Source organism: Balaenoptera borealis (genome assembly GCF_965194805.1).
Source record: "Balaenoptera borealis genome assembly, chromosome: 1".
NCBI classification, from domain to species: Eukaryota; Metazoa; Chordata; class Mammalia; order Artiodactyla; family Balaenopteridae; genus Balaenoptera; species Balaenoptera borealis.
This window is the reverse complement of record NC_138860.1, coordinates 113,281,735-113,306,255: the sequence shown is the minus strand read 5'-3', so window position 1 is coordinate 113,306,255 and position 24,521 is coordinate 113,281,735. Positions and strand designations below refer to the sequence as shown.

General features: G+C 35.7%; 1 protein-coding gene and 1 long non-coding RNA gene across 10 annotated transcripts in view; one reads left to right on the top strand and one right to left on the bottom strand.

The window, feature by feature from the left end:
* Window positions 1–24,521, bottom strand: part of LOC309626369 — a 135,142-nt gene that overhangs the window by 26,344 nt on the left and 84,277 nt on the right. Inside the window, exon 5 of one of the 3 annotated variants that reach the window (XR_014243145.1) lies at window positions 4,744–10,126. The exons of 1 other annotated variant lie outside the window; for it this stretch is intronic. This is a non-coding gene — a long non-coding RNA (uncharacterized lncRNA). Of the gene's footprint in view, window positions 1–4,743; window positions 10,127–20,028; window positions 24,397–24,521 lie in introns of those variants that run through there. One more of the 3 variants, XR_014243146.1, reaches the window with a different exon arrangement.
* Window positions 1–24,521, top strand: part of RPAP2 (RNA polymerase II associated protein 2) — a gene marked incomplete at its 5' end in the record, with an annotated part of 89,729 nt that overhangs the window by 34,337 nt on the left and 30,871 nt on the right. For all 7 annotated transcript variants that reach the window (XR_014242375.1, XR_014242376.1, XM_082384356.1 and 4 more), the window contains 3 exons: window positions 1,929–2,011; window positions 4,655–4,735; window positions 16,234–16,302. Coding sequence is in view for 5 of the 7 variants with exons in the window: in XM_082384356.1 (XP_082240482.1) it covers window positions 1,929–2,011; window positions 4,655–4,735; window positions 16,234–16,302 (233 nt within the window). The remainder of the gene's footprint in view (window positions 1–1,928; window positions 2,012–4,654; window positions 4,736–16,233; window positions 16,303–24,521) is intronic.

The window sequence follows — 24,521 nt, the reverse complement described above, 5'->3', positions numbered from 1 at the left end:
CTACAAGATTGTTTATGGTCAGTATTAAGTTGGATTTATCCAATTAATTACTCTTTTACTGTTCTTCATGCCTTCCTGCATCTCCATTCTTTCATCTGGGATCGTTCACCTTGGGCCTGAAGACTATCCTTTATTTCCATTAGTGCCAGTTTGCTAATGATGAATCTTCTCAGTTTTGTCAGGACATTCTTTATTTTACTTTCACTTTTGAAAGATGTTTTCCTGGACATTGAATTCTAAATTAATTCTAAATTACTAGTTATTTTCTTGCAGCCCGTTGAAAATACATATTCATTGTCTTTTGGCTTCCATTTATTTCTCTTATTTGAAAATACTGTTTCTTCCTTTAGCTACTTTTAAGATTTTTTTTTTTTTTTTGTCTTTGGTTACCATCAATTTTAGAATGCTTTGCCTAGGTGTGATTATATTTGTATTTATTCTTTTGGCTGTTGTATACTTAAATCTGTGACTTGATTTTTTTTTTTATCAGTTTTGGAATATTCTCAGTTATTATCTCTTCAGGTATTGCTTCTGTCCCATTCTCCCTTTCCTCTCTACCTGGTACTCCAATTGCAGATACGTTAGTCTTTTTCACTGTATCTTCTGTTTTTTATATTCTCTTGTGCTTTGCATTACCCCAAGCTGGGGGGTGGGAGGAGAGGGGTGTGTGTCTGTGCTTCATTCTGGATATTTTCCAAATCAGTATTCTCTGTTCAGTCTTTTCTACTATGTTATTAAATCTATCCATTGAGTTCTTTTAAGTACTGTATTTTTCAGTTACTAGGAGTTTTGTTTGGTTTTTTTATATAGCTTCCAGTTCTCTGCTAAAATCTTCCATCTTGTTATTTTTCTTTGAATATATTCAGCATAGTTATTCTAAATAAGGTTGATAACTTCATTACATGGATTTCCTAGGGGTTGATTTCTATGAGCTAATGTTTCAGATTTTGATCATATTGTCTTGTTTTCTTATTGTTTTATTATGTGGCAAACATTGCATAATAAAAATTAGAGACAACTTGAAACCCAGGCTGATGTTATCTTCCTCTAGAACAGATCTGTGTTTGCTTCTGGCAGATGATTTGCTGGTCTAGTTCCCTGACCAGGAATTGAACCCGGGCCCCCTTCATTGGGAGTGCAGAGTCTTACCCACTGGACCACCAGGGAAGTCCCCCCAAATCACTTTAATCCAATCAGTGATTAAGGTGATTTGAAGCTGGGCTTCAGTCCCTGCAAGAGCCAGTTTGTTTCCTCTTCATTCTTAACTCCTGGAGTATGGTCCTTCTAAGTCCTGGTCTCAAGTTTGGGGTAGGTTGACACTACCTCTTCCTTCTTGGCATGCCCTGAACTCTGATGCTCAGGTTCTCATTATCTAAATTGCCTCTTCTGAAATTAGTCAGTGCCTTCTCTGGAATTACTTTCTCCAGAATCTCAGACCATAATTCTTTACTACCTTATTAGCACTCTGATGCTTTCAAACAATCGTGGGTTTTTTCCCAGTTTTTTCAGTTTTTGTCAGCAGAAGAAGTGGTTTGAATTATCTTGTTTGCCATTTCTAGAAGTGGAATTTCCCATAATACATTTATAGTATTTGATAATTTTAGTCCTTTAATCTCCTACATTTATATAGCATTTAGCATTTTACAAAGTCTTTTTATATACATTTTCTCATTTAATAAAGAAGGTATTAGTATCCCTATTATACAGATGAGAAAATGCTCTCAAAAGAGGGCAGATGACTCAAGCAAGTTCATACCAGCCTACTGACTGAGCCGATACTCAAATTTAAATATTCTAATTCTGAAGTCTGATTTTTATTCTACCATACCACAGGTATAAACTTTTTGTGTTTTAATGTTTGTTGTTCTTATCAAAGAAAGAATGTAAATTTATGATTTTATTTTGCTTTGTTTGAAAATGTGATTCAGCATGATCCCACCTTTCCACTGATAGATTCAAGTTCTCAGAACCAGATTAGAAAACGCATCGTACTTGAAAAATTGAGTAAAGTGTAAGTATGTAATTATCATTCCATGTTTATAATATTTAAAAATTAATTTGGTATTTGTGGGTTCATAACTTATTGGTGTAATCCTTGAATTTTGAACAGAAGAATAATGTGTAAAGTTTACATGGATTTCGTCCCCTGAGAAATTTAGATTTTTAAGATGTCCTACCAAAGAATATTGAAATTGTTTTGTGTAGAAGACATAGAGACACGTAATAAAGAGGAAGGTTGAAATTATGGGAGTAGAAAACCAAACTACCTCACTCCCATTTAATAATCTAGTGAAGTCTGGGAAAAAATATCAGAGCTAGACCCATTTAAATACTGATTTGTGGTAAATGTGTCACGTCAGTTTCACGTGTAAATAAGATTTTATAAAGGTTTAACGGTTTATTGACTTATTCTGTATACATATTCATAGAACCATTTCACACTCAGCAACTTGAGTTTTGCACTTTAGTTTTAAGCTTCCCGTAGTGGAAGTTGTTGTTCTTGTAATTAGCCCAGTGATAAATGACATTTGAAAATTGCAATCTTGGTTTCTCTTTCAAAAGGAGCTTGAAAACCTTTTTTTCAGAGGTGTGACGGCTGTCTTCAACTTTTCAACCAGCATTTTTTTTCTTCAGCAGAAAAGACAGAAAGGTGTTTTCAGTCATTATTTAAGGTCCTGTGCATGTGGAGAGGTCTAATTTTGTAGTAGTTCAAAAATAAGAAAAGCCTATTTTCTAGAAGCCATAGTATTTTGAACAGCTTACTTCTCTAAATTTTACATGTTAAATAAGTGTTTAAATTAATATTTATTGAGTGCCTGTTATGTGTTAGACTCTTCATATATAATAAATCTGTTTTGTCTTTTACCTGCTCTTTATACTTATACATTTGTTTCAGTTAAATATTATTTTAGACAACAGTGTAAGTCACCATCTGTCTGATTCATAGGATAAGAAAATATCAGTCCTTGATTTTAGTTACATAGGTTTTGAAAGTTGGGATAGATTAGCTATACTGGCATGTAATTAGTAGGTAGGGATTTATGTGGAAATAGTTTTCTAGACTTTTTATCTAATGAAAGTACCCAGTTTTAAATTTAAGACCACATAGGCATGTCTTTGAAGGAATTCTGTTCCTTATGGGTTTTGGCTACCACAGAAGATACCAAAAGGAACCCTGCTAGAAAACCAAGTTATCGATTTTAGGGCAAGAACTAAATTTGAGAAGTGGTGGAATAATTTAAGAAGAAGCACAAAGAACACTGAAAACAAAATAATTATAGTGACATAGGGATTTTTTTGGTTGGTTGTTTATGAAAGCAGTTGAGTTTTTTCTCATTGTAAAAGTAGCACCAACTGTACAAAAAACTTTTAGAGAATCAAAGAACATGAAATATGCACTGAGTATTAGATGATATTAAGGAATTATTGTTAATTTGGTTAGGTGTGATGGTTTTATTATGATTATATACGAAAATGCACTTGTATTTAGAGATAAATAAGGAATAATTTAGGGGTCAAATGACATGATGTCAGGGATTTACTTTAAGATATTGCAAAAAAAAGAAGGAAGGAAAAATGAAGCAAATTTAACAAAATACAGGGAGGTTGAATCTGGGACTAGAAATATGGGGTTATTATTGTTACTGTCTCCATTTTGAAACGTGTTTTAAACTTTTATAATAAGTTTTTTTAAAAAGTAATACATGTTCATTCCAGAAGATTTAGGCTGTAGAAAGTGATATAAATAAGGAAGTGAAAATCACCTGTAATCCCACCACTCAACAGTAACTATTAATATTTTGATGTTTATCCCTGACATATATGTGGTATAGATGGTGTGTGTATATTCATTCCCTTTTGGTTCCCTCTGGTATAGTCTAAACCTAGAGAGAATGACATATGTTTGATATATACTATGTGTGATATGCAATTGCATTATAACATGTATGTTTTTATAAAAATGGAACAATACTACATATGCATTTTTCACTTAACATTTATCATGAATATCTTTTCTACATTAAAAAAGATAGATTTATATTATTTTAAAGATTTTATTATTATATGGTTATATCATAATTTATTTAACCACCTATTGATGGACATTTGTTACCAGTTTTTCACTACTAAAAATATTTCTCCAATAACCATCTTTTTTATGTTTGATTATTTCTTTAGGATAAATTTTTTCATAGTAAAACTATTGGGTCAAAGAGTGTCCACATTTAAAATATTAGTATATATTGTCAAATTGCTCTCTAGAAATGTACCAATGTTTACTCTTACCATAAGGATGCAATAAGAAATATGCCACACTCCCATATTGGACCATTTGGAGGGCAGTTCTTCTGGCCTGTGTTCTTTCCATTTATTTAATATTTGAAAGTAAAAAGGTAAGAAATACTAGAGACAAGAATATAGATGGCAGCCAAAATGATATTTTTGCATTTCAGTGCCTCTTTCTGTAGCATAGGCTACAAAATAGAGTGTGGAGTTATTTTGAAATATTTCTTTATGACTTCTTACCAGTTATAACCTCGCTTAATTGTCTCCACCTCAGTGATTCCCTATGGAAAATCCAGACTTAGTCAAGACCCCCAGAAATGTATCTATATAATTATATTTTAAAGGAAATATAATTTTTTATTTTCAGATTGCCTGGACTTTTGGGGCCTCTTCAGATTACATTAGGAGATGTTTACGCACAACTTAAAAATCTTGTCCGAACTTTCAGGTTAGTGTTAATATTAGGATTTTCCTTCTCAGTTATTTTGACTTTATGTAATTGCCTTGCAGAATCCATAGTAGACTAAGGCATGAAGAAAGTAAATGAGTTACCTTCATTGTCTTAAATCTAAATACTGTTTTATTTTCTCTTCCAGTAAACATTACTTATATCTTTTGTTTTCTTTTGTTTTTGTTTAATTTTTATTGTAGTTGATTTACAGTGTTAGTTTCAGGTGTACAGCAAAGTGAATCAGTTATACGTATACATATATCCACTCTTTTTTAGATTCTTTTCCCATCCCTGTGCTATACAGTAGGAAGGTCCTTATTAGTTATCTGTTTTATATGTAGTAGTGTGTATATGTCAAGCCCAATCTCCCAATTTGTCCCTCCCCCTCCAGCTTATATCTCTTGTTAAATGCAACCCCTTATTTGCTCAAACCTTGATATGTTTAGTTTTGGATAGTTTACTTATGGAATAGTCTAAAATTAAGAAGGAGAATATCTGAGACACAAAGGTGGTTAGTCAGTGACATCTTGGATTTTAGTGAATTAGTAAATATATATCAGATGACCAGCACTATGGACAATACAGAAGAAGATTAATGCCCACCCTCGAGGAAGAACTGTGAGAAGACAAGGTGAGCACAGATAGCAGTGCAAAACAGTGGATAATTTGGCTTTGAGTAGTGTGGAACAGACTTAAAGTGATAAGACAAGGACAGGAAGAATAGAGAATATCAATTACGAAGTGGAGCAGTTGGGATTTTTCTGCAACTATCAAGGTAAAAATATTCAACAGGCTAAGACGAGGTTCTCTACTAAGAAGCATAGAGATAGGCCTCTAAAAACGTTATTAGTAGAGGTGTACCAAATACACATTTTGGCCCAATGCCAGTGACCCAAAGTTAAATTAATATTTGTCTGTGGCTAAAGCCAGATAGCAGCAACATAGGATGAACTTCTAGGGTAAAAGAATCATTTCATCCAAAAAATCAATAATTATTATAGTTTATTGCCAACAATAGTAGTAAGATTTTTAAAGTTTACAATTATAATACAGAAACAATTTCTTGGCACTGTCAGCAATTAGATTTCTCTTGCAGTCCCTGTATTGTACATAGGTAATACCAAATAGATATACACTTTCAACCAGCACATTTGAAAACATCACTAACCTTTTTGAGTGCCACAAAGTAATTCAGGAAAATGTTTTCCAATAAATTATTTTAATAGGAACTAGGATTCGAAGTTTAGGCATATCTCAAAAATTCTTCATCTTCAGCTACTGAAAAAGGATTGGTTGTAACACTTTATGTTTGAATCTTCAGCCTTCATAGACCTAAGACTATATTAAGACATTCTTATAGAGTTGTTTACTGTGACGTTTTACTAAACAAAATGTGTTTGGGGTACCCTAATTTTCTCTAACAGGTTTGTCTTAACATCTTAAAAATTATTTTGATTAGAGATTATATTTGAATTATTGCCCATCTGTTATTTACATAGTTCAGGTATTTTTCCATCCCATGGTATTATGAGGTAACATTGTTTTTAATTCATCATCACAAGGTGTGAAGAATTCCCCAATAGGATGTTTTCTTGAAAAATTTATGACTTAAATGGGAGTAAATAACTGAAATTTAAATACAGCTCTTAAATGTTATTTTCTTTAATGTTATGAATGATAGTACATGATACAGTTCTACAAAGACTGAATTATGATAAATCTAATCTCTATTATTTTGTCTTACATTATTTGAATTTTTATAAACATTTTTTCCCAGATATAGTGTTCTTGAGGAAGTTATCTATTTAATGTATGACATATTTGTATTAACTGTCAATCTATTTTGCTAAATAACTGAAAATATTTACTAATTCTTTTATGCATAAAATTAAGTTTTCATAAGCCACATTAATTACTACAGCATTTTACTCTTATATTGACTGATAAAACAAGCACATAAGAACATTTTCACTCCATTTCATCTAGAATGTTTATATTTGAAAGTGAATGTTCAGGGAATAACAATAAATCTGAATGACATGATTGTGCTAATTACTGACATTGTTACACTCATTGGATGTCATGGTAACTATGCAATCACAAGATCATTGATCACACACAAGTTTAAGAATGCCAGAAATGATGCTCAGATTGGCCTAGGCCTTTGGAAGACTGACTAAATGCTTTGCTAAAAGGAGAGTTTGGGCCAAATACCAAGACCAAAGCTGAACTTCTTTGCATTTCTATTTAGTTAGGAAGAGAGAGACACTTGTTTTTTAGGTCTAGGTCGTATACCTGTCACAAAACCATGCATCCAAAAGAAAACAAAAGTGTTTTTCAACTGTCTACACTGATGATAAAGTTTGAATAGATATGCACAGTGTGGAAGCACTGAAGTTTAGGATCTGTTCAGGATTTATTAGGAAGTAAATATCATATTAAGAAAGGTTAGCTGAGGGAAGATGAAGACCAGGTGCTACTCTGTTTCATTGATTTTTAAAAGACTTGTTACTCAATTTCTTGCAGACAGTGTTTATTTAATCACCATTCTGAGCAAACTGGTAAAGTCACTGAAGACACATTAGATGAAATATTAGAATAAAGCCTTTGATCTTGAACTACAAATATGAATTTTGTACTTCATTTTTTACCCCACTCGTTTAGAATAGATGAACAAGTGATTCAACTTACTCTGCCTATATTTTCTAAAGCTGTTTTTCTATCTAATTGTATGTTTTCTTTCTTTTTTTTTTTTTAACTATTCTGAGGTTCTCAGAACTTACTAGAAACCCATTGGAAAAAAATGGCTACAACTGCAAGATTGCCACATTATTACTTTCATGTGCCCTAGAAATTTAGGTATTTCAGGTTGGAAACCACTCACTGTCCAGGCTATTTGTTATTTTGGTCTTTTGAAGCAGCCCTGGTAATAATGTTTAGTCCATGTCAATACGTGTATTCAATGTAGTACTTATTATCTACTGGACTGTGCTTGGCACTTTACACATTTAATTTCCAAAAAATAGTGGTATTATCCTCATTTTACAGATGAGAGATGAGAGATTAAGTAATCTCAAATCACACAACTAGTAGTTGGGTTTAGACCCCAAATCTAAGTCGAGAGGATAGATCTTAAGTGGCCTCACCAGAAAGAAAGAAAGAGAGAGAGAGAGAGAGAGAGGGAGGGAGGGAGAGAGGAAGGAAGGAAGGAAGGAAGGAAGAAAATGGTAACTCTATGTGATAGAAATGTAAATTAGCTTGATTGTGGTGGTCATTTCACATCGTATACATATATCAAAACATCATCTTGTGTACCTTAAATATATAAAATTACTATGTGTCAATTATACCTCAGTAAAGCTGAAAAAAAATTTTTTTTATAAATTTATTTTATTTATTTATTTTTGGCTGCATTGGGTCTTCTTTGCTGGGTGTGGGCTTTCTCTAGTTGTGGCAAGCGGGGGCTACACTTTATTGCGGTGCGTGGGCTTCTCATTGTGGTGGCTTCTCTTGTTGCATAGCATGGGCTGTAGGCGCGTGGGCTCAGTGGTTGTGGCTCATGGGCTCTAGAGCGCAGGCTCAGTAGTTGTGGCACACGGGCTTAGTAGCTCTGTGGCATGTGGGATCTTCCCGGACAGGGCTCGAACCCGTGTCCCCTGCATTGGCAGGTGGATTCTTTTTTTTTTTTTTTTTAATTTATTGTTTGTTTTTATTTTTGGCTGTGTTGGGTCTTCATTGCTGTGCGCGGGCTTTCTCTAGTGGCAGCGAGAGGGTGCTACTCTTCATTGTGGTGCGCGGGCTTCTAACTGCAGTGGTTTCTCTTGTTGTGGAGCACAGGCTCTAGGCGCACGGGCTTCAGTAGTTATGGCTCGCAGGCTCAGTAGTTGTGGCGCGCGGGCTCTAGAGTGCAGGCTTAGTAGTTGTGGCACACAGGCCTAGTTGCTCTGTTGCATGTGGGATCTTCCAAGAGCAGGGCTCGAACCCATGTCCCCTGCATTGGCAGGTGGATTCTTAACCACTGCGCCACCAGGGAAGCCCTGGCAGGTGGATTCTTAACCATTGTGCCACCAGGGAAGCCCCTGAAAAAAAAATTTTTTTAAGGAATCTATTGGTTGTCTCGGTAATTATTAGTATTAAAGATTTTCTTTTAAAAAAAAGTAATTTCATTTATCACCACTCTAGACCCCAAGTAAGAACTCTACTTGAGCGGATTCTGTTACCTGTGCCTTCTGTGACACATAAGCTAGCCAAGACAAGAGGCACAGTGTTCTTTAGTAAGAGGTAGCCAACAGACTGCAGAAATGAGGAGACTCAAATGTCATTTTCCTTTTATATTTATAAACTGTTACTTTATCACCTTTTTCTGTCATTCTTACTATGTAAGTATAAGTTTTTTCAAGTTACTTTCTGCATTATTTACACTAAATTAAAATAAAGCCTAGATGAAACAATATGATGTGTGGAATTTGCTTCATAATTATCCAGGTTAGGGTGATGTTGAATATGAGGTTGTATAGATGAAACATGATTGACCAGGAGTTGATAATTGTCAAAGTTGTGATAGCTATATGGGAGTTGATTTTATGTTCTATTTTTATATATGTTTGAAATTCAACAAGTTCTGCAGAAATAAGCCAAAAAATTCTTCTTTGTTTTGGTGTAGTGGATGGTATATATAAAAACGTTGTTGTTAAGTTATTTTTGAAAATATTTACTCTTTAGTACCTGCAAGTCAAAGTCTGTAGCTTTAATAAAAATTGCTTAAATTGACTTTGCTGCTTTTTAGCAAAATGTCAGTTACAATACAGAAAGATCTCTGGTAAGATAATGCGTTTTGGAGTCTTCAGATTGTGGCAGGACAATTTTAACAGGTATGTGACCACAGGCTAGGTCTTCTAGGTGAAGTCTCTGGGAAAACGCCGTATTGATGACAGTGACTAGTGTTGGGAGATCTTTTCAGTCAATACTGGTGGTGGGAGAGTTGACATAAATAACCATATCTTTCTCTTTGAAATGATAATCAATAATAGGAACTTGTAGAACAGTGATTCTTAAGCCAGTTGTGCATCAGAATTACCTGGGGAGCTTTTAACAACTGCAGATGCCTGGCTCCACCCCTAGAGATTGAGTTTCATTTGGCTGGGGTTGGGCTCAGACATTAGTGTTTTTCAGAAGCCCCCCAGGTGATCCTAATATTCAGCCAGACTTGAGAGCCTGTTAGAAGTAAACATGAAGCAGCTTTTTCAGCTCTTTGAAGAATCTTTCCCCAGTGAATAGAGCTGTGCTTTCCACTGAATTGCATCATAGTCATTTATCTGGAATGTTACATTGATTTACCTGTCATAGTGGTTCCATCAGAAGCTGCTTGGTAATGATTCACTGTTGTCACTGTTGAAGCAAGATATTTTTCTAAATATGATTTGAATTAAAATTGTATTTTGACACACAAGTCCTTTTTAAATTTCATCAGTGATGACTCAATGTATTTTTTCTAAATCTGTATTGAATTTCCAATTATATTTTAAAACTGTGCTTTTAAAATGTTTTCTATCAAATATTACTGTTTTAATTTTTGAATTATCACTCAGAAAATAGTTAAGTATGATAATTTAGCATCTGTGCTTGAAATTATTTTGGCTCAGCAAAAGGGGAAATATGATAGCAGGTAAAAATTTTGCTGTTCTGCCACTTAAAGTACTTTGAAGTGAAAGCAGAGATCTTGTGTTTTCCCCAATGCCTGAAATGGTAGCATAGAGCAGGCAGTCACTAGATTTTTTTCTGAACGAGTAAAAAAATTCATGAAATCTTAAATTTGTCTTGGCTTTGGGAGATTTGAATATAGAAAAGGAAATTCTATTTAACTGTTTTTGACATTTTTTTTTTTCTTACATGCTTACCCTTCTTTGGCCTTTTTTGGTTATGTGCTAGATTCTGTTTTAGTTGCTACAGATAAAACAGTGAACAAAATGAAAAAAATTCCTTCTCTCATTATTCTAATGGAGAGGATATGTAAAATTTTAAAGACAATATGTGTGTTATTATGTGGTGAGATACCTTTTTCCCTTTCCCAGTTCATTCTTCTCCTTTTCTCTCCAGAAGCAGGGAAAAGGGGATGGTACTAAGGAGGAAGATGTGATTTTTAAATAGGCTGGTTAGGGAAGACCTCATTGAGAAGGTGCCATCTGTATAAAGACCTAACACTTGGTGAGGGAACAAGCCGTGTTGCTATCTGTGAAAATATATCAGACAGGGAACAACAGGTGCAAATGCCCTGAAGCAGAAGCAGGCCTGGTATGTTCACAGAATATTAAGGATGCTGGTGAGGCTGGAGAAATGAGCAGAGGCAAAGGTACAAAGAGATATGGTCAGAGAAGTAAAGGGCAGGGAATGGCTATAGTATAGTTATATAGTCCTTGGAGCCATGGTCATTCTTTGACTTTTACTCTTGAGTGAGATGGAGAGCAGTTTGTGGATTCTGAATAGGGGAAGGATGTGATCTGACATATATTTTTAGCAGTATCACTCTGTCTGCTGATTTGAGAATTGTAGTAGATGGTCAGAGGCAGGAAGACCGTTTAGATGCTGTTTAGGATGTTGTTTCAGTAATCTAGGCAAGAAATGATGTTGACCAAGGTGAAAGTAGTGGAGGTAATAAAAAGTGATAAGATTTTATTTTGAAAATAGAACCATCAGGATTTGATGACTGATTTGACATGGGATATGAAGAGAGTCGAGGTTACCCACCAAATTTTTGGCTTGAGCAGCTGGATTCTAGAAGGATTGGGTAGCCATTTACTGAGATGGAGATACCTGCAGGAGGACCCAGTTTGCGGGGGAAGATAAGGAAATCAATTTTGGCTGTACTAAAGTTGAGATGCCTATTAGACATTCAAGTGGAAATGAAGGTAGATCATTAGATATAGAAGTCTGTAATTCAAGAAAGAGGTACAGACTAGACATAATAAATTTAAGAGTTGTGAGCACATAGTTATCTAATATTTAAAACTATGAGATTGGATGACATCACCAAGGGAATGAGCACATATAGAGGAGAGGAGAGACACAAGGGCAGAGACCCTGGGGTGATCCAAAATCTCAGAAGGAGTGCCAGTCAGAGGGGAGGAGAATCAGGCGAGGGGAAACCAAGTGAAGAAAGTGTTCCAAGGAGAAGGGAGTGATCAACTGCGTCAAATGCTCCTGGTAGATTAAGGTGGGAACTGAGAAATGTCCATTGGATTTGGCAACATGGATGTTGTTTGTACGTTTAATCCTCACAAGAACCCTGTGAGGTAGGTAGTACTATTGTCCCCATTTTACTAAATTAAAAAAAAAAAAGTTTCAGTGGGCTTCTCTGGTGGCACAGTGGTTAAGAACCCGCCTGCCAATGCAGAGGACACGGGTTTGAGCCCTGGTCCGGGAAGATCCCACATGCCGCGGAGTGACTAAGCCTGCGAGCCACAACTACTGAGCCCGCATGCCACAACTACTGAAGCCCACTCACCTAGAGCCTGTGCTCCGCAGCAAGAGAAGCCACCGCAATGAGAAGCCCGCGCACCACAACAAAGAGTAGCCCCTGCTCACCTCAACTAGAGAAAGCCTGTGCGCAGCAACAAAGACCCAATGCAGCCAAAAATAACATACATAAATAAATTAAAAAAAAAAAAAGTTTTACAGCCATTGAATGTGTCCAATGTAAAACACTACTAATGACAGATCTGAATATTGAACCCATATCTGTCAGACTCTTTAACCACTATACTGTACTTGCTTTTTATATCATATAGACTTTTAACTATGGAAACATTTGTAGACATTTTAACTATGGAAAAAATTCAGAATAATGTAACAAAGATACACATATTCTCCACTCAGAATTAATAGATTTTAATATTTTATTAGATTTGATTAAGACATACATTTTTAAATAAAATAAATAAAATGTTATAAGTTCATTCATTCAGATAAAATTAAATGAATCTCTTCTGACTCTTATTCTGGGCACTTGTAATAAATATGTGAAGAACACAAAGATTCCTGCCCTCAGCCCAGGCAAAACAGATAATAAACAATAACTGTATGTTAGAAGGTGGTAAGTGGTACGAGGATAAAGAAAAATATATAGCAGGATAAGGAAAGTCAAGAGTTTGGGGCTGGGAGGTGGAGGGAGTTGCACTTACTAATAGTGTGGCCCAGGTAGACCCTACTGCAAAGGTGACATAAGAAAACTTATCTATCATTCAGGCAGATGGAATCACCAATGCAAAAGACCTAAAACATGAAGTCCTCTTTGTCCTCTTCCCCAGTCCATTCTCCTTTCCTCCCAGAAGCAACCAGTACTGTGAATTTCATGTATATCTTTCCAGTCTTTGTTTTTATACTTTTAGTACATATATTTGTGTCCATAAATGTGAATATTGTCTGTTCTTGATTTGTATAAATAATGTCATACCATACTTGCTTTCATTCAAATTATGATGAGCAAAATGTGTAAGTTTAGTTCATTCATTTTTTTTTTTTTTTTTTATTTATGGCTGTGCTGGGTCTTCGTTTCTGTGCGAGGGCTTTCTCTAGTTGTGGCAAGTGGGGGCCACTCTTCATCGCGGTGCGCGGGCCTTTCACTATTGGCCTCTCTTGTTGCGGAGCACAGGCTCCAGACGCGCAGGCTCAGCAATTGTGGCTCACGGGCCTAGTCGCTCTGCGGCATGTGGGATCTTCCCAGACCAGGGCTCGAACCCGTGTCCCCTGCATTGGCAGGCAGATTCTCAACCACTGCGCCACCAGGGAAGCCCTAGTTCATTCATTTTAACAGCTATTTAGTATTCTATAAAAATGCCACGATTTATCATTTTTTATATTATAAGCAGTGTCACATCAGACATCTTCATATACATTTCCTTACGCATAGTGAGAGAGTTTAAGGTTTATATTTAGAAGTTATTCATATGCATTTTCAGTATTATTAGATATTGCTAAATTGTTTGATTACGCACATCAACAGTGTGTTAAAAGCAATATTTCTTCATGTCCTTACCAACCCTTGGTATTGTTAATCTTTTCTTTTTGCCAATGTAATGGAGTGAATTATTTTTATATTAATTTCCCGGATTAATAGTGAGATTGAGCTCCTTTTCAAGTGTTTACTGGCCATTCAATTTTCCGCCTCTGTAAATTGCCTGCTCATGTCCTTTGCTAATTTGTTTATTGGCTGATTATTTTTTCCAAAGACTTTATTTAAAATCAGTTTTAGGTTCATAGCAAAATTGGGAGAAAGGTACAGAGATTTTCCTTATGCCCCCTTCCCCCACACACGTAGCCTTCCCCGTTAAAACCATCCCCCACCAGAGTCATACATTTGCTATAATTGATGCACCTATGCTAATGACATCATTATCACCCAGAGTCCATAGTTCACTCTTGGTGTTGTGCATTCTATGGGTTTGGACAAATGTATAATGACATCTATCCATTATTATAGTAACAGAGTAGTTTCACTGGCCTAAAAATCCTCTGCACTCCACCTATTCATCTATCCTCCCTTACCTCACAACTCCTGGCAACCACTGATCTAGCTAGCTAGCTATTTGGCTGCACCGGGTCTTAGTTGCCGCGTGCAGGATCTTCGTTGCCGCATGCAGGATCTTTAGTTGCAGCATGCAGGATCTTTTAGTTGAGGCATGAGGGCTCTTAGTTGTGGCATGCCAGTTCTAGTTCCTTGACCAGGGATCGAACCCGGGCCCCCTGCTCTGGGAGCTCAGAATCTTAACCAGTGGACCACTAGGGAAGTCCCTGATCTTTTTACTATCTCCATAATTTTACCTTTTCCATAATGTCATATACTTGGAATCATACAGTTTGTAGCCTTTTCAGACTGGCTTCTTTCACTTAAATAATATGCATTTAAATTTCACTTAAATAATATGCATTTAAAATACCTCTTTGTCTTTTAATGGCTTGATAGCCCTTTTTTTTAATGGTGTTATTTATTTATTTATCTGGCTGCATCAAGTCTTAGTTTCGGCACTTGGGATCTTCGTTGCGGCATGCGGGATCTTTCGTTGCAGCACATGGGCTTCTCTCTAGTTGTGGCGCGCAGGCTCCAGAGCGCGCGGGCTCAGTAGTTGCGGCGCGTGGGCTTAGTTGCCCTGCGACATGTGGGATCTTAGTTCCCCAACCAGGGATCAAACCCACGTCCCGTGCATCGGAAGGCGGAGTCTTAACCGCTAGACCACCAGGGAAGTCCCACTAGCTCATTTCTTTTTAGGGCTGAATAATATTCTAGTGTCCGGATGTACCACAGTTTATCCATTTACCTACTAAAGAGTATCTTGGTTGCTTTCCAGTTTTTGACAGTTATATTAGTAGAGCTTCTATAAACATTCATGTGCAGGTTTTTGTGTGGGCATAAGTTTTCGACTCCTTTGGGTAAATAAATACCAAGGAGTGTGATTGCTGGATTATATGATAGGAGTATGTTTAGTTTTGTGAGAAATACCAGACTGTCATCCAAAATTGCTGTGCCGTTTTTTTTTTTTCCACCAGCAATGAATGAGTGTTCCTCTTATTTCACATCCTTGCCAGCATTTGGTTATGTTGATGGTCAGGATATTGGCCATTCTAATAGTGTGGTATATCTCATTGTTTTAATTTCCATCTCCCTGATGACATATGATGTGGAGCATCTTTTCATAAGCTTATTTGCCATCTGTATATCTTCTCTAATGAGGTGTCTGTTGAAGTCTTGGACCCAATTTTTAATTGGGCAGTTTGTTTTCCTATTGTTAAGTTTTAAGATTTCTTTAATATTTTGGATAACAGTCCTTTATCAGATGTTGTTGGCTGTTTTTTTAATTGATTTATAAATGATATTTTTAAAATGCTTTCTGAGAAATAAGATGACTACAATGTATTTTATTGTCATCAACTGCTAAGTGATAGAATTTACTTCTGATTTTTTAAAACTTAAGTTTTCTTGAATAAAGACCTAGTATTACAATTTATTAAGTCAACTCTCATTTCTGTAAATTATGGATTATGACATCCCTTAATTGCCTGCTGCCAACCTAGCACAAGGTAGAAAGGTACAAAAGGTGAATTAAAATTAAAATCAGAAATTGCTTACCTTGTCAGCTTTAATAAAACATTTGATTAGGGAAAAACATAGAGGATATGGTTACAGGGAGGTGTATGTGTTTGTGTATTTTAATAAACCATGCAATTCAGTTTCCCATATTGTTCCTATATCACCATCTTGTCTAATAGTAGTGTTGTTATAAATATATAAAAGTGGGGCTAGAACACTTCCTTTTGAGATGGCCATTATTAGATACTGAATATCAAGCCACATTGTTATACTATTGACTCTTTTCTATCAAATATAACAAGAATTAAAAAATAGTTCTCTTTAACACACGATATCATAAATCTGATTATATCTAAAAATGGAAAGGTTATGTATTTAACAATCTTTGGGTAAATTTTATCTCACTGTCTTTCAGATTAACAAACAGAAATATTATACATAAACCTGCAGAGTGGACATTAATTGCTTTGGTGTTGCTGTCATTGTAAGTACTCTTTCATATTTTTAACTCTAAATACTAAATATGAAGAATTTTGATTAGGGGAAAACAAAGTTATTCATTGATTTTCTAAACTTTCTTGGAAAATACTGTACCTCTATTTTGTGCCTATTTTCCTTTCCTATATGATAAAATAACTTTCATGTAAAGTGATATGCTATATTTTGATAAGTTGTAATCATTCTCTTTATATTTTTTACTATCTTTTCTTTTAAGGGCATTTTTCTTCTCAAATATTATTTGTAATCATTTGAAAGAGAAGAACATCTCCATGTGGGATATGATATATGCAGGCTAGTCTCTTAATTTCATTTTTAACAGTACATTTTATTAATGTTGAATGGCCTCATTATGTTACATCTGTATTTTTACCAATATAGCTAATGCTATTTCATTTTTCATCAGCATTTTTATCAGTGATATCATCAGAAAAGTTTTGCTTTCCAAATTAATGTGCATCTTTAAAATCAAACAGATTTAAAGGAACTAAAGTAGATACTACACAAGCATATATAAAACATTTAATACTCATTCACCTTTTAAGAAATCACTAGTGTTGTCTAAGGCTGTCTTTCAATAGAGTTAAAACCATCTAGTAAGTGTAGTGTTTTTCAGCTTGAATTGCAAAAGTCTTCTTTTGAAGACCATTCATTACTGCATTACTGTTGCTACTTGGTACTTGTTAGGTCATTGAAGCCCATAGGACATTGAATACTTACTGGACACTCACAGGTTAAGAAGTGTTATGAGCCAACCTCATAGCATCTCCAGCCCTACTTTTCTTTCTTTGATGTTACTTCAGTCTGACATGTTATTCTGGCCTCACTGTCCCACGGAAGGCTGTGCTGGGAGGCATTAGAGTAGGCTTCAGTGAGCCAGCATCCGTGTCACCCAACGAGATACAGCTCACATGATTCGTTAAATCAGAACACAGAAAATAACTTTACTTGAATGCCCTGACATAAATTTTTTATCAACCATAAGAACAAATCTTTTGTCATTTCTGCTATTCAGTGTTCCAGTTGAATTGGTAATTTGTGAAACAGATCTTATTAATTTTTTAGAAAGTTCTTTCCAGTTTATGAAATTTGTAAATATTTTGGTCACTGGCAAAAAAAATATCACTATCTCTGCTCACCCACCATATCCTATGCCTGCTAATAAACCCTCATAGATAACTGTTCAACTGTACTTCTGTAGTTCATTATACTAAAGGGGAAGTAGCTTTTTTGGTTGACAAGTCAGAGGCCCAGGCTCAGCAGTAATCTCAGAATCTTGCTTTCTGAGCCAGTAACTGGAAGTATTATCTTAATGAGCAGCTGCTTACCGAGGACACGTTAGGTCCTACTTCTTTTTGTATCAAACTATTGCCTCATCTTCTCCAAAATGTATAGCAAGAAACAACAACAGAAAAAAGTATGGAAAATGAAATTTAAAAGTCTACCATCAAAATTTCCTAAGTTTATTCCATATAAAAGTATACCTCTGGTATTTGATTTTAATAGAGGCACCCATGTGGCCCAAAATACTGAAAGCTTTGCTAGTCCTTTTATTTGACTTGCCTAACTTTGGATGTAGTGTAGGTATTTCAAGGGTCAGTAACCCATAAAAATAGTAACTTAATTGAATTCAAGAAACACAACTGCACACCTCTTAGACGTATTGCATATTTCACATTGTGCAGTCAGTCTTAAGGTTGTAGCAGTAAACACTGTTTCCTTTTGTCATTCACCTTGAATACTTCTCTTTCATTATTCCCTAAGCCCTACAGTTAGATCTACCCATCTTTCTCCTAGTCTTTGGTCCTTTTGATCCCTTGACAACTAAAAACCTTTCCAGTTAGGGCCCTTTTGGCTTCTTTTAAAATCTTTGGTCACTATAGACACCAAGTTAGCTGGTACCTCTTGGGTTTTGCCTTTCAAATCTTGTTTTCTCATAATTTTCTGTAACTTTTGCTATAGGCCCTCTTTGAACATTCTTTATCTTCCCTAGCTGAATCTCCTTATTGTTTGGTCATCTGATCCTAAGACTTCTGTCTCCTGTCCCCATATTATTTTATTTCTTATTTCCTCATTTCTCAGAAAATCCCCTTTAGCTTTTGATATTTCTGCCCCCCAGGGAATCTGTGACTCAACCGATAGCCCCTTTCCTACTCAGCCTGTCCTTTTTTCATCTTTTTAGAATAAGTATTACTATATGAGATGGGGATAAAATTAAAATATATATCCATTATGTTAAAACTAATCCCATTGGCTTCTGTAAAGTATAATTATACTTTAATTTGTATTTGCTCCCCTCTTTCCTCCCACTTACAGTTCACAGTTACTTTTTAGGGAAGGTATTTTGTTACTGGGGAAAGAAAAAGTAGGCATGAGGGCCAGCATTAGATAAAGAACCTTAAACCCAGTGGAAAATATGGAGACTTTAGACACTCAAAGAGGTATGTGCATATGAAGAGAAAGGAGGTCAACACTCACATGTATTTGTAGAACAGTAACCCCTCATTCAGCCTTTTGATTTATCGCCACTAAGATTGAACGTAGGCATACATGGGATTACCTTTTTTTATAATAATTATCCTGTGATTCAGAAAATCTTTGTATCTACTCTCAAATTGCCAATGGAATTTTTTTAGTCATTGTAGACATTTCTGGAATTCATATTAAAAAGTGAACTTCTGGGGCTTCCCTGGTGGCGCAGTGGTTGAGAATCTGCCTGCCAATGCAGGGGACATGGGTTCGAGCCCTGGTCTGGGAAGATGCCACATGCCGTGGAGCAACTAGGCCCGTGAGCCACAGTTACTGAGCCTGCGCGTCTGGAGCCTGTGCTCCGCAGCAAGAGAGGCCACGATAATAAGAGGCCCACGCACCGCGATGAACAGTGGCCCCCACTTGCCGCAACTAGAAAAAACCCTCACACAGAAACGAAGACCCAACACAGCCATAAATAAATAAATAAACAAATAAATAAAAAGTGAACTTCTTATAAATCTTTATAGCTAGGAAAAAGGTTCTGAATGGCAGTTGTAGACACTGCAGATGAATATAGTAAGATAATATGCTCAGTATTATTATAACAATGGTACTGTTCTTTGTATATGAATATTGCAAAGTTTTGTTATTATTAGCATTTGTTTAATGCATGAAAGGTGTTTTCAAAATTCCTCATGAGAACCACTTAGAAAAGGATACATATACACATATATAATTTTATTAGTAAAATAAATGGCTCAAGTCTAGCTCTTGTTAGAGGGAAAAATCAACATTTTGAGCAAAACATGATAGTCCAGATGAAAGAAATCTGGGTCTTGAATTTTCACATCTGTATCCTTAAAAGTAGATAAGGTGTCTCTGTAGCAAATCATCTTTTCCTAGTAACTTCCCTTGCACTTTCACAGATGTATTAACATTTTAAAAATTTGAACCACAGTGTGTAATTTATCAGTGTATACTGATGGGAATTTTATACCCATATAATCTCAGAAGGAACTTCATCAAATCAAATTGGTTCACTTGATCTTTCAACACTCAATGCATCTATATATAAAAATACAATATGACTCATTCACACTTCATTTAGATTTCTCACTAGTTCCATAGGACTTGGATGGCCAGTGTGACTGCAACATTTATTGATATTTATACTATGCATTCAGACCCTAAATAGTTACCAAGAGCATACTGAAAGACCTTCAAAGCTTAAGCAGTATACATTTATTTTTTTTTTTTGCTGCGTTGGGTCTTCGTTGCTACACGCGGGCTTTCTCTATTTGCAGCGAGCGAGGGCTGCTTTTCATTGCGGTGCGCAGGCTTCTCATTGCAGTGGCTTCTCTTGTTGTGGAGCACAGGCTCTAGGTGCACAGGCTTCAGTAGTTGTGGCTCACAGGCTTCAGTAGTTGTGGCACACCGGCTCTAGAGCGCAAGCTCAGTAGTTGTGGCGCACGGGCTTAGTTGCTCCGCGGCATGTGGGGTCTTCCTGGACCAGGGCTCGAACCCATGTCCCCTGCATTGGCAGGCGGATTCTTAACCACTGCACCACCAGGGAAGTCCCAGTATACATTTATTTAACAGTGAAGGAATTAATGTTCCTTTACTCCTCTCATTTTTATTTAATAAATGTTATAATTAACAAAGATAAGTTCTCAAGAACTCCTTACACATAGAAGGACATCTATAATAGTGATAATGCTGTTTTTGTTTGTTTTTGCTTTTAATAACTGATTAGAAATGCAATAAAGTAACCTGGTAGTTGGTGTTATTGCTTAAACTCCTGGCTATAGTAGTATTTTTTTGTTGAACCTTATCATACTTTATGATTACATACTATATGTTGAAATAATACAAAATCAAATTTGATTTTCTCACATAAATATGCTCTAATAAAGATATTAGGCTCTTTCCACAGTCTTGATACATGATTTTTCATAAAAATGTATATGAATATATATAGTCTGCTGTAAATATTTTAGTACCTGTATGCTCTACTGTGTAAAGCTTTTAATGTATTTATATATTTTGATGTGTTTATACAGCAAATTAGAAAGCACAATAAATTACATTAAAGTGTGTTTTCTGATGCCTCCTCATAGTATATCATATATTTGTTTTTATATTCTCATAATTTTCATCTACCCTTACCCTACCCTTCTGTATAGGAAAACAGAAACTGAAGGATCACTTTTTATCATGGTCATGGTTTTCAGAGTAGTTTTTCTCTGAAAAGATTTTGACTGGTATTTTGAGATTTTATAGCTGTAGGACACCTGCCTCAGCTCGGTCCTTATCCTCCTTTCCCTCTTCCCTTTGCCCTTAGTCTTCCCAGTGTTCTTTGACCTCTGTCATTATACTTGAGCCTGTAACACGAGTGGGGACTATGCAGATGTTGACCTAAAGCTGAGAAATCTAGGGAAGGGTCCAGACCAAGGCTGGCAGCCAAATAGAAGCCATATAGAAGGCTATGGAGAAGCAAATTGACTGGCCTGAGTTCTATGTGCAGCACACATGCCAGAAATACAATAACTTCTTGTATTTAAAATGTAACTTTTTCACCCAAGTTTAATGTGGAACCTTTGTAAAAAGCCCACTGCTTATGTATTGTGATGATCTATGGTTAATTTTAGCATAGGAGTCCAGAGTCTCTTTGTGGATAGCCAGGGAGAGGTGTGTAATGTGCTCCATGGGAATGATTTGGTTATCTAATGAAGGAGTAAGTAGGTAAATACTTACTTACTTTGTGCTACTTAGAAAGAATGGAGGGTAGAAAGTGACTTGTGGTAGTCTAACATGGATACATGCTATTCCTAGTTTTATGCCCTTGATGTTCTCTAATGGAAAGCTTTCAAGATCATCTCCAAAAATGTCTGCTTTCATTTTATTTATCTGAACTGTCTGTTTTCAGTGAACTGTGGCCCACTTCCTAGACAGAGACCATGCAGTAGTTTATTCCCCCTAAAAGCTTTGAGTATTCCCGTCGTTCCGGGAGTAGCATGTAAGTCCTGGGAAATGGTATTTAAATAAGCTCAACTTGACCATGATCACGAAACAAAAGCCTTCACTGGACGTGGGCAGCCACTTTAGGTAACCATCATAAAGATAGACACTCAGGAGAGTCACTTCCCTAGGGCACTAGGCATGAATGGAAAGATGTGACCAAGGCTTTTTGCCTCAGCAGATTGTTTTTTATAGCGTGCCCATCACTAATTTCCTTAGAGAAATATGTGAGCACACCATGAAAATGAAGAGATGGTTCCTTAGAAATTTATTGGTTCTCAGAAGTATTCCAAAGCCTTTCTCTTAACATTCCCAATTTAGTTCTCAGTATTTGCGACCATAATAGAAGATCATTGAAATAATTTTTGTTTCCTTATAATTATGGAATTTTTTTATACTTAATTGAATTTTATTGAGATATAATTCCTATAACTTAAAATTCACCATTTTAAAATGTATAATTCACTGGTTTTTAGTATATTCACTGTTTTGTACAACTATCACCACTGTCTGATTCCAGAACATTTTCATCACCCCAAAAAGAAACCTCATATCTATTAGCTTAGTCCCAGTTTCCCCTTCCTCCATCCCCTAGCAACCACTAATCTACTTTCTGTCTCTATGGATTTACCTATTCTGAACATTTCATATAAATGGAATCATATAATATGTTGCCTTTTGTATCTGGCTCCTCTCACTTAATGTATTCAAGGTTCATTCATGTTGTAGCATGTAACAGTACTTAATTCCTTTTTATGGTTGAGTAATATTCCATTGTATGGATATACCACATTTCATTTATCCATTCATCAGTTGATGGACATCTGGGTTGTTTCCACTCTTTGGCTCTCATGAACATTTGTTTACAAGTTTTTATGTGAACGTAAGTTTTCGGTTCTCTTAGGTATATACCTAGGAGTGGAATTAGTGGGTCATGTGCTAACTCTGTTTAACCTTTTGAGGAACTGCCAGACTGTTTTCCACAGTGGCCGCACTGTTTTAAATTTCCACTGGCACTCCATAGATTGAACTTCAAAGGTCATCTCTTCTTGCCTTAAACCCAGTAGTCCCACCAGGCTTATGTTTGCAGTTTTTCCAAACTTTTAATATGCTTGTTCGTATTAAATTTAGACCTTCGTGGACTTGTAACATCAATTTTTTATGTTCTAGGAATTTCTGCTACGTATGCGAAATGAGTACCTATGAGCCCCCTCACAGAAAAAAAAAAAAAGATCATAGTGTTGAGTATGAGACCATATAAATTAAATGCTGAACCATAACTAGTGGTATTTATTTTGGATTCCTCAATATCCATAAAATTCCTGTTTTGTTTTGTTTTTTGCTTGTGTAAATCTTGGATTTGTTTATCTTATGATATTTACTATCACAATACCCTTGTCATTGTGAAGTTTAAGTAAAGTACTTATTTACTGAGGGTTAAATAATAATTAGATTATTTCTAAGCCCCCTATACTTATTGCTGAGAGTTTATCTAAGAAAAATAAAATATTTTTTAATTGAAGTAACTTTATCCTCAGCCAGCAGGCTGTGTGGGAACCCAGATATTTTCTAAAGGAAAAATAATACTTGTGTAAATTTTTAACCAAAGACTGCTTTCTTCAGTGATTTTTTTTTCCCTCAGAATTCCTCATATTTTTGGCAATTTTATAATGTTGTTTTTTTAATCCATAAGTAGCTAAGAGTCCCCAACCTTGGGCCAGAATACATATTAAAGTCACCAAGGATCCTCAGCAAAAAGATATGCTCCCAGCTTCCCCTTCCCAAGCAGCGCAGTAACAGCAGTGGTGACAGCTAGTATCAGGCAGCATTTAGCCCTTACCAGTCACAGCCTCGACTTGAGGAGTCAGTCTCCCTATGTACTCTTGATATCTTTACATCCTGACTGAGCTCACTGAGAGCACAGGTCGGGGGAAGCCAGGAAGCATGAGGCGTAAGGGCATTGTTATCCCTAGCCTCAGGGTTCTGCACCATAAGAGTGTGATAATCATTGTGTGTGGACACCACTGGTTGGTCCCATTTCTGTCTTAGGGCACTGAAAAAGTTGGAGCCACTATGCTGAGAGAATTGTTACATAGCAGTAGTTATGAAGAAAAGTTTTTCCAACACACATCTCCAAAGCTGCGCTATAGAGCTGTCACAAACAGGATCTAGATATAAAGTTTAAAGTCACTACAGCCCAGCCCTTTAAACAAACCTATGTGTAATTTATCACTACTAAGTGAATTACAAAGAACTTGTTTCTTTTCAATTAGAAATATCAATGGAAAGCATCCCTGCTTCCTTATTAATAGGTAATCCTAAAGCATTAAACGCAAACATTATCAGGACATAAACCATCTGTTATAAGAAAAACATTTTATTTTATTTGGCTGTCATGGTATTTTATATAATCAAAGTTTTTATCAAAGTTTTTATCTCAGTTTTTTAGACAATAGTTCTGAAATAGAAAGCTCATGATGACATACTTCTTCATGGTATGTTCTTGTCTATTTTTCTTTTAGAAGTCCTTAATAGTAATAGCCTCACATGCCTCTTGGTTTTTTCAGATTTGGGGGCTTTAGATTTGTGCCTAGGATAAAATTAAATTTATGTAAATTATTATTAAGCATTGTTATGGTATTTTTAGTAAATGTAATTCCCTTACCCCAAAGACCACCTTTAACTATGCAAGGGTCTCTTAAAATCCTAAGTTGA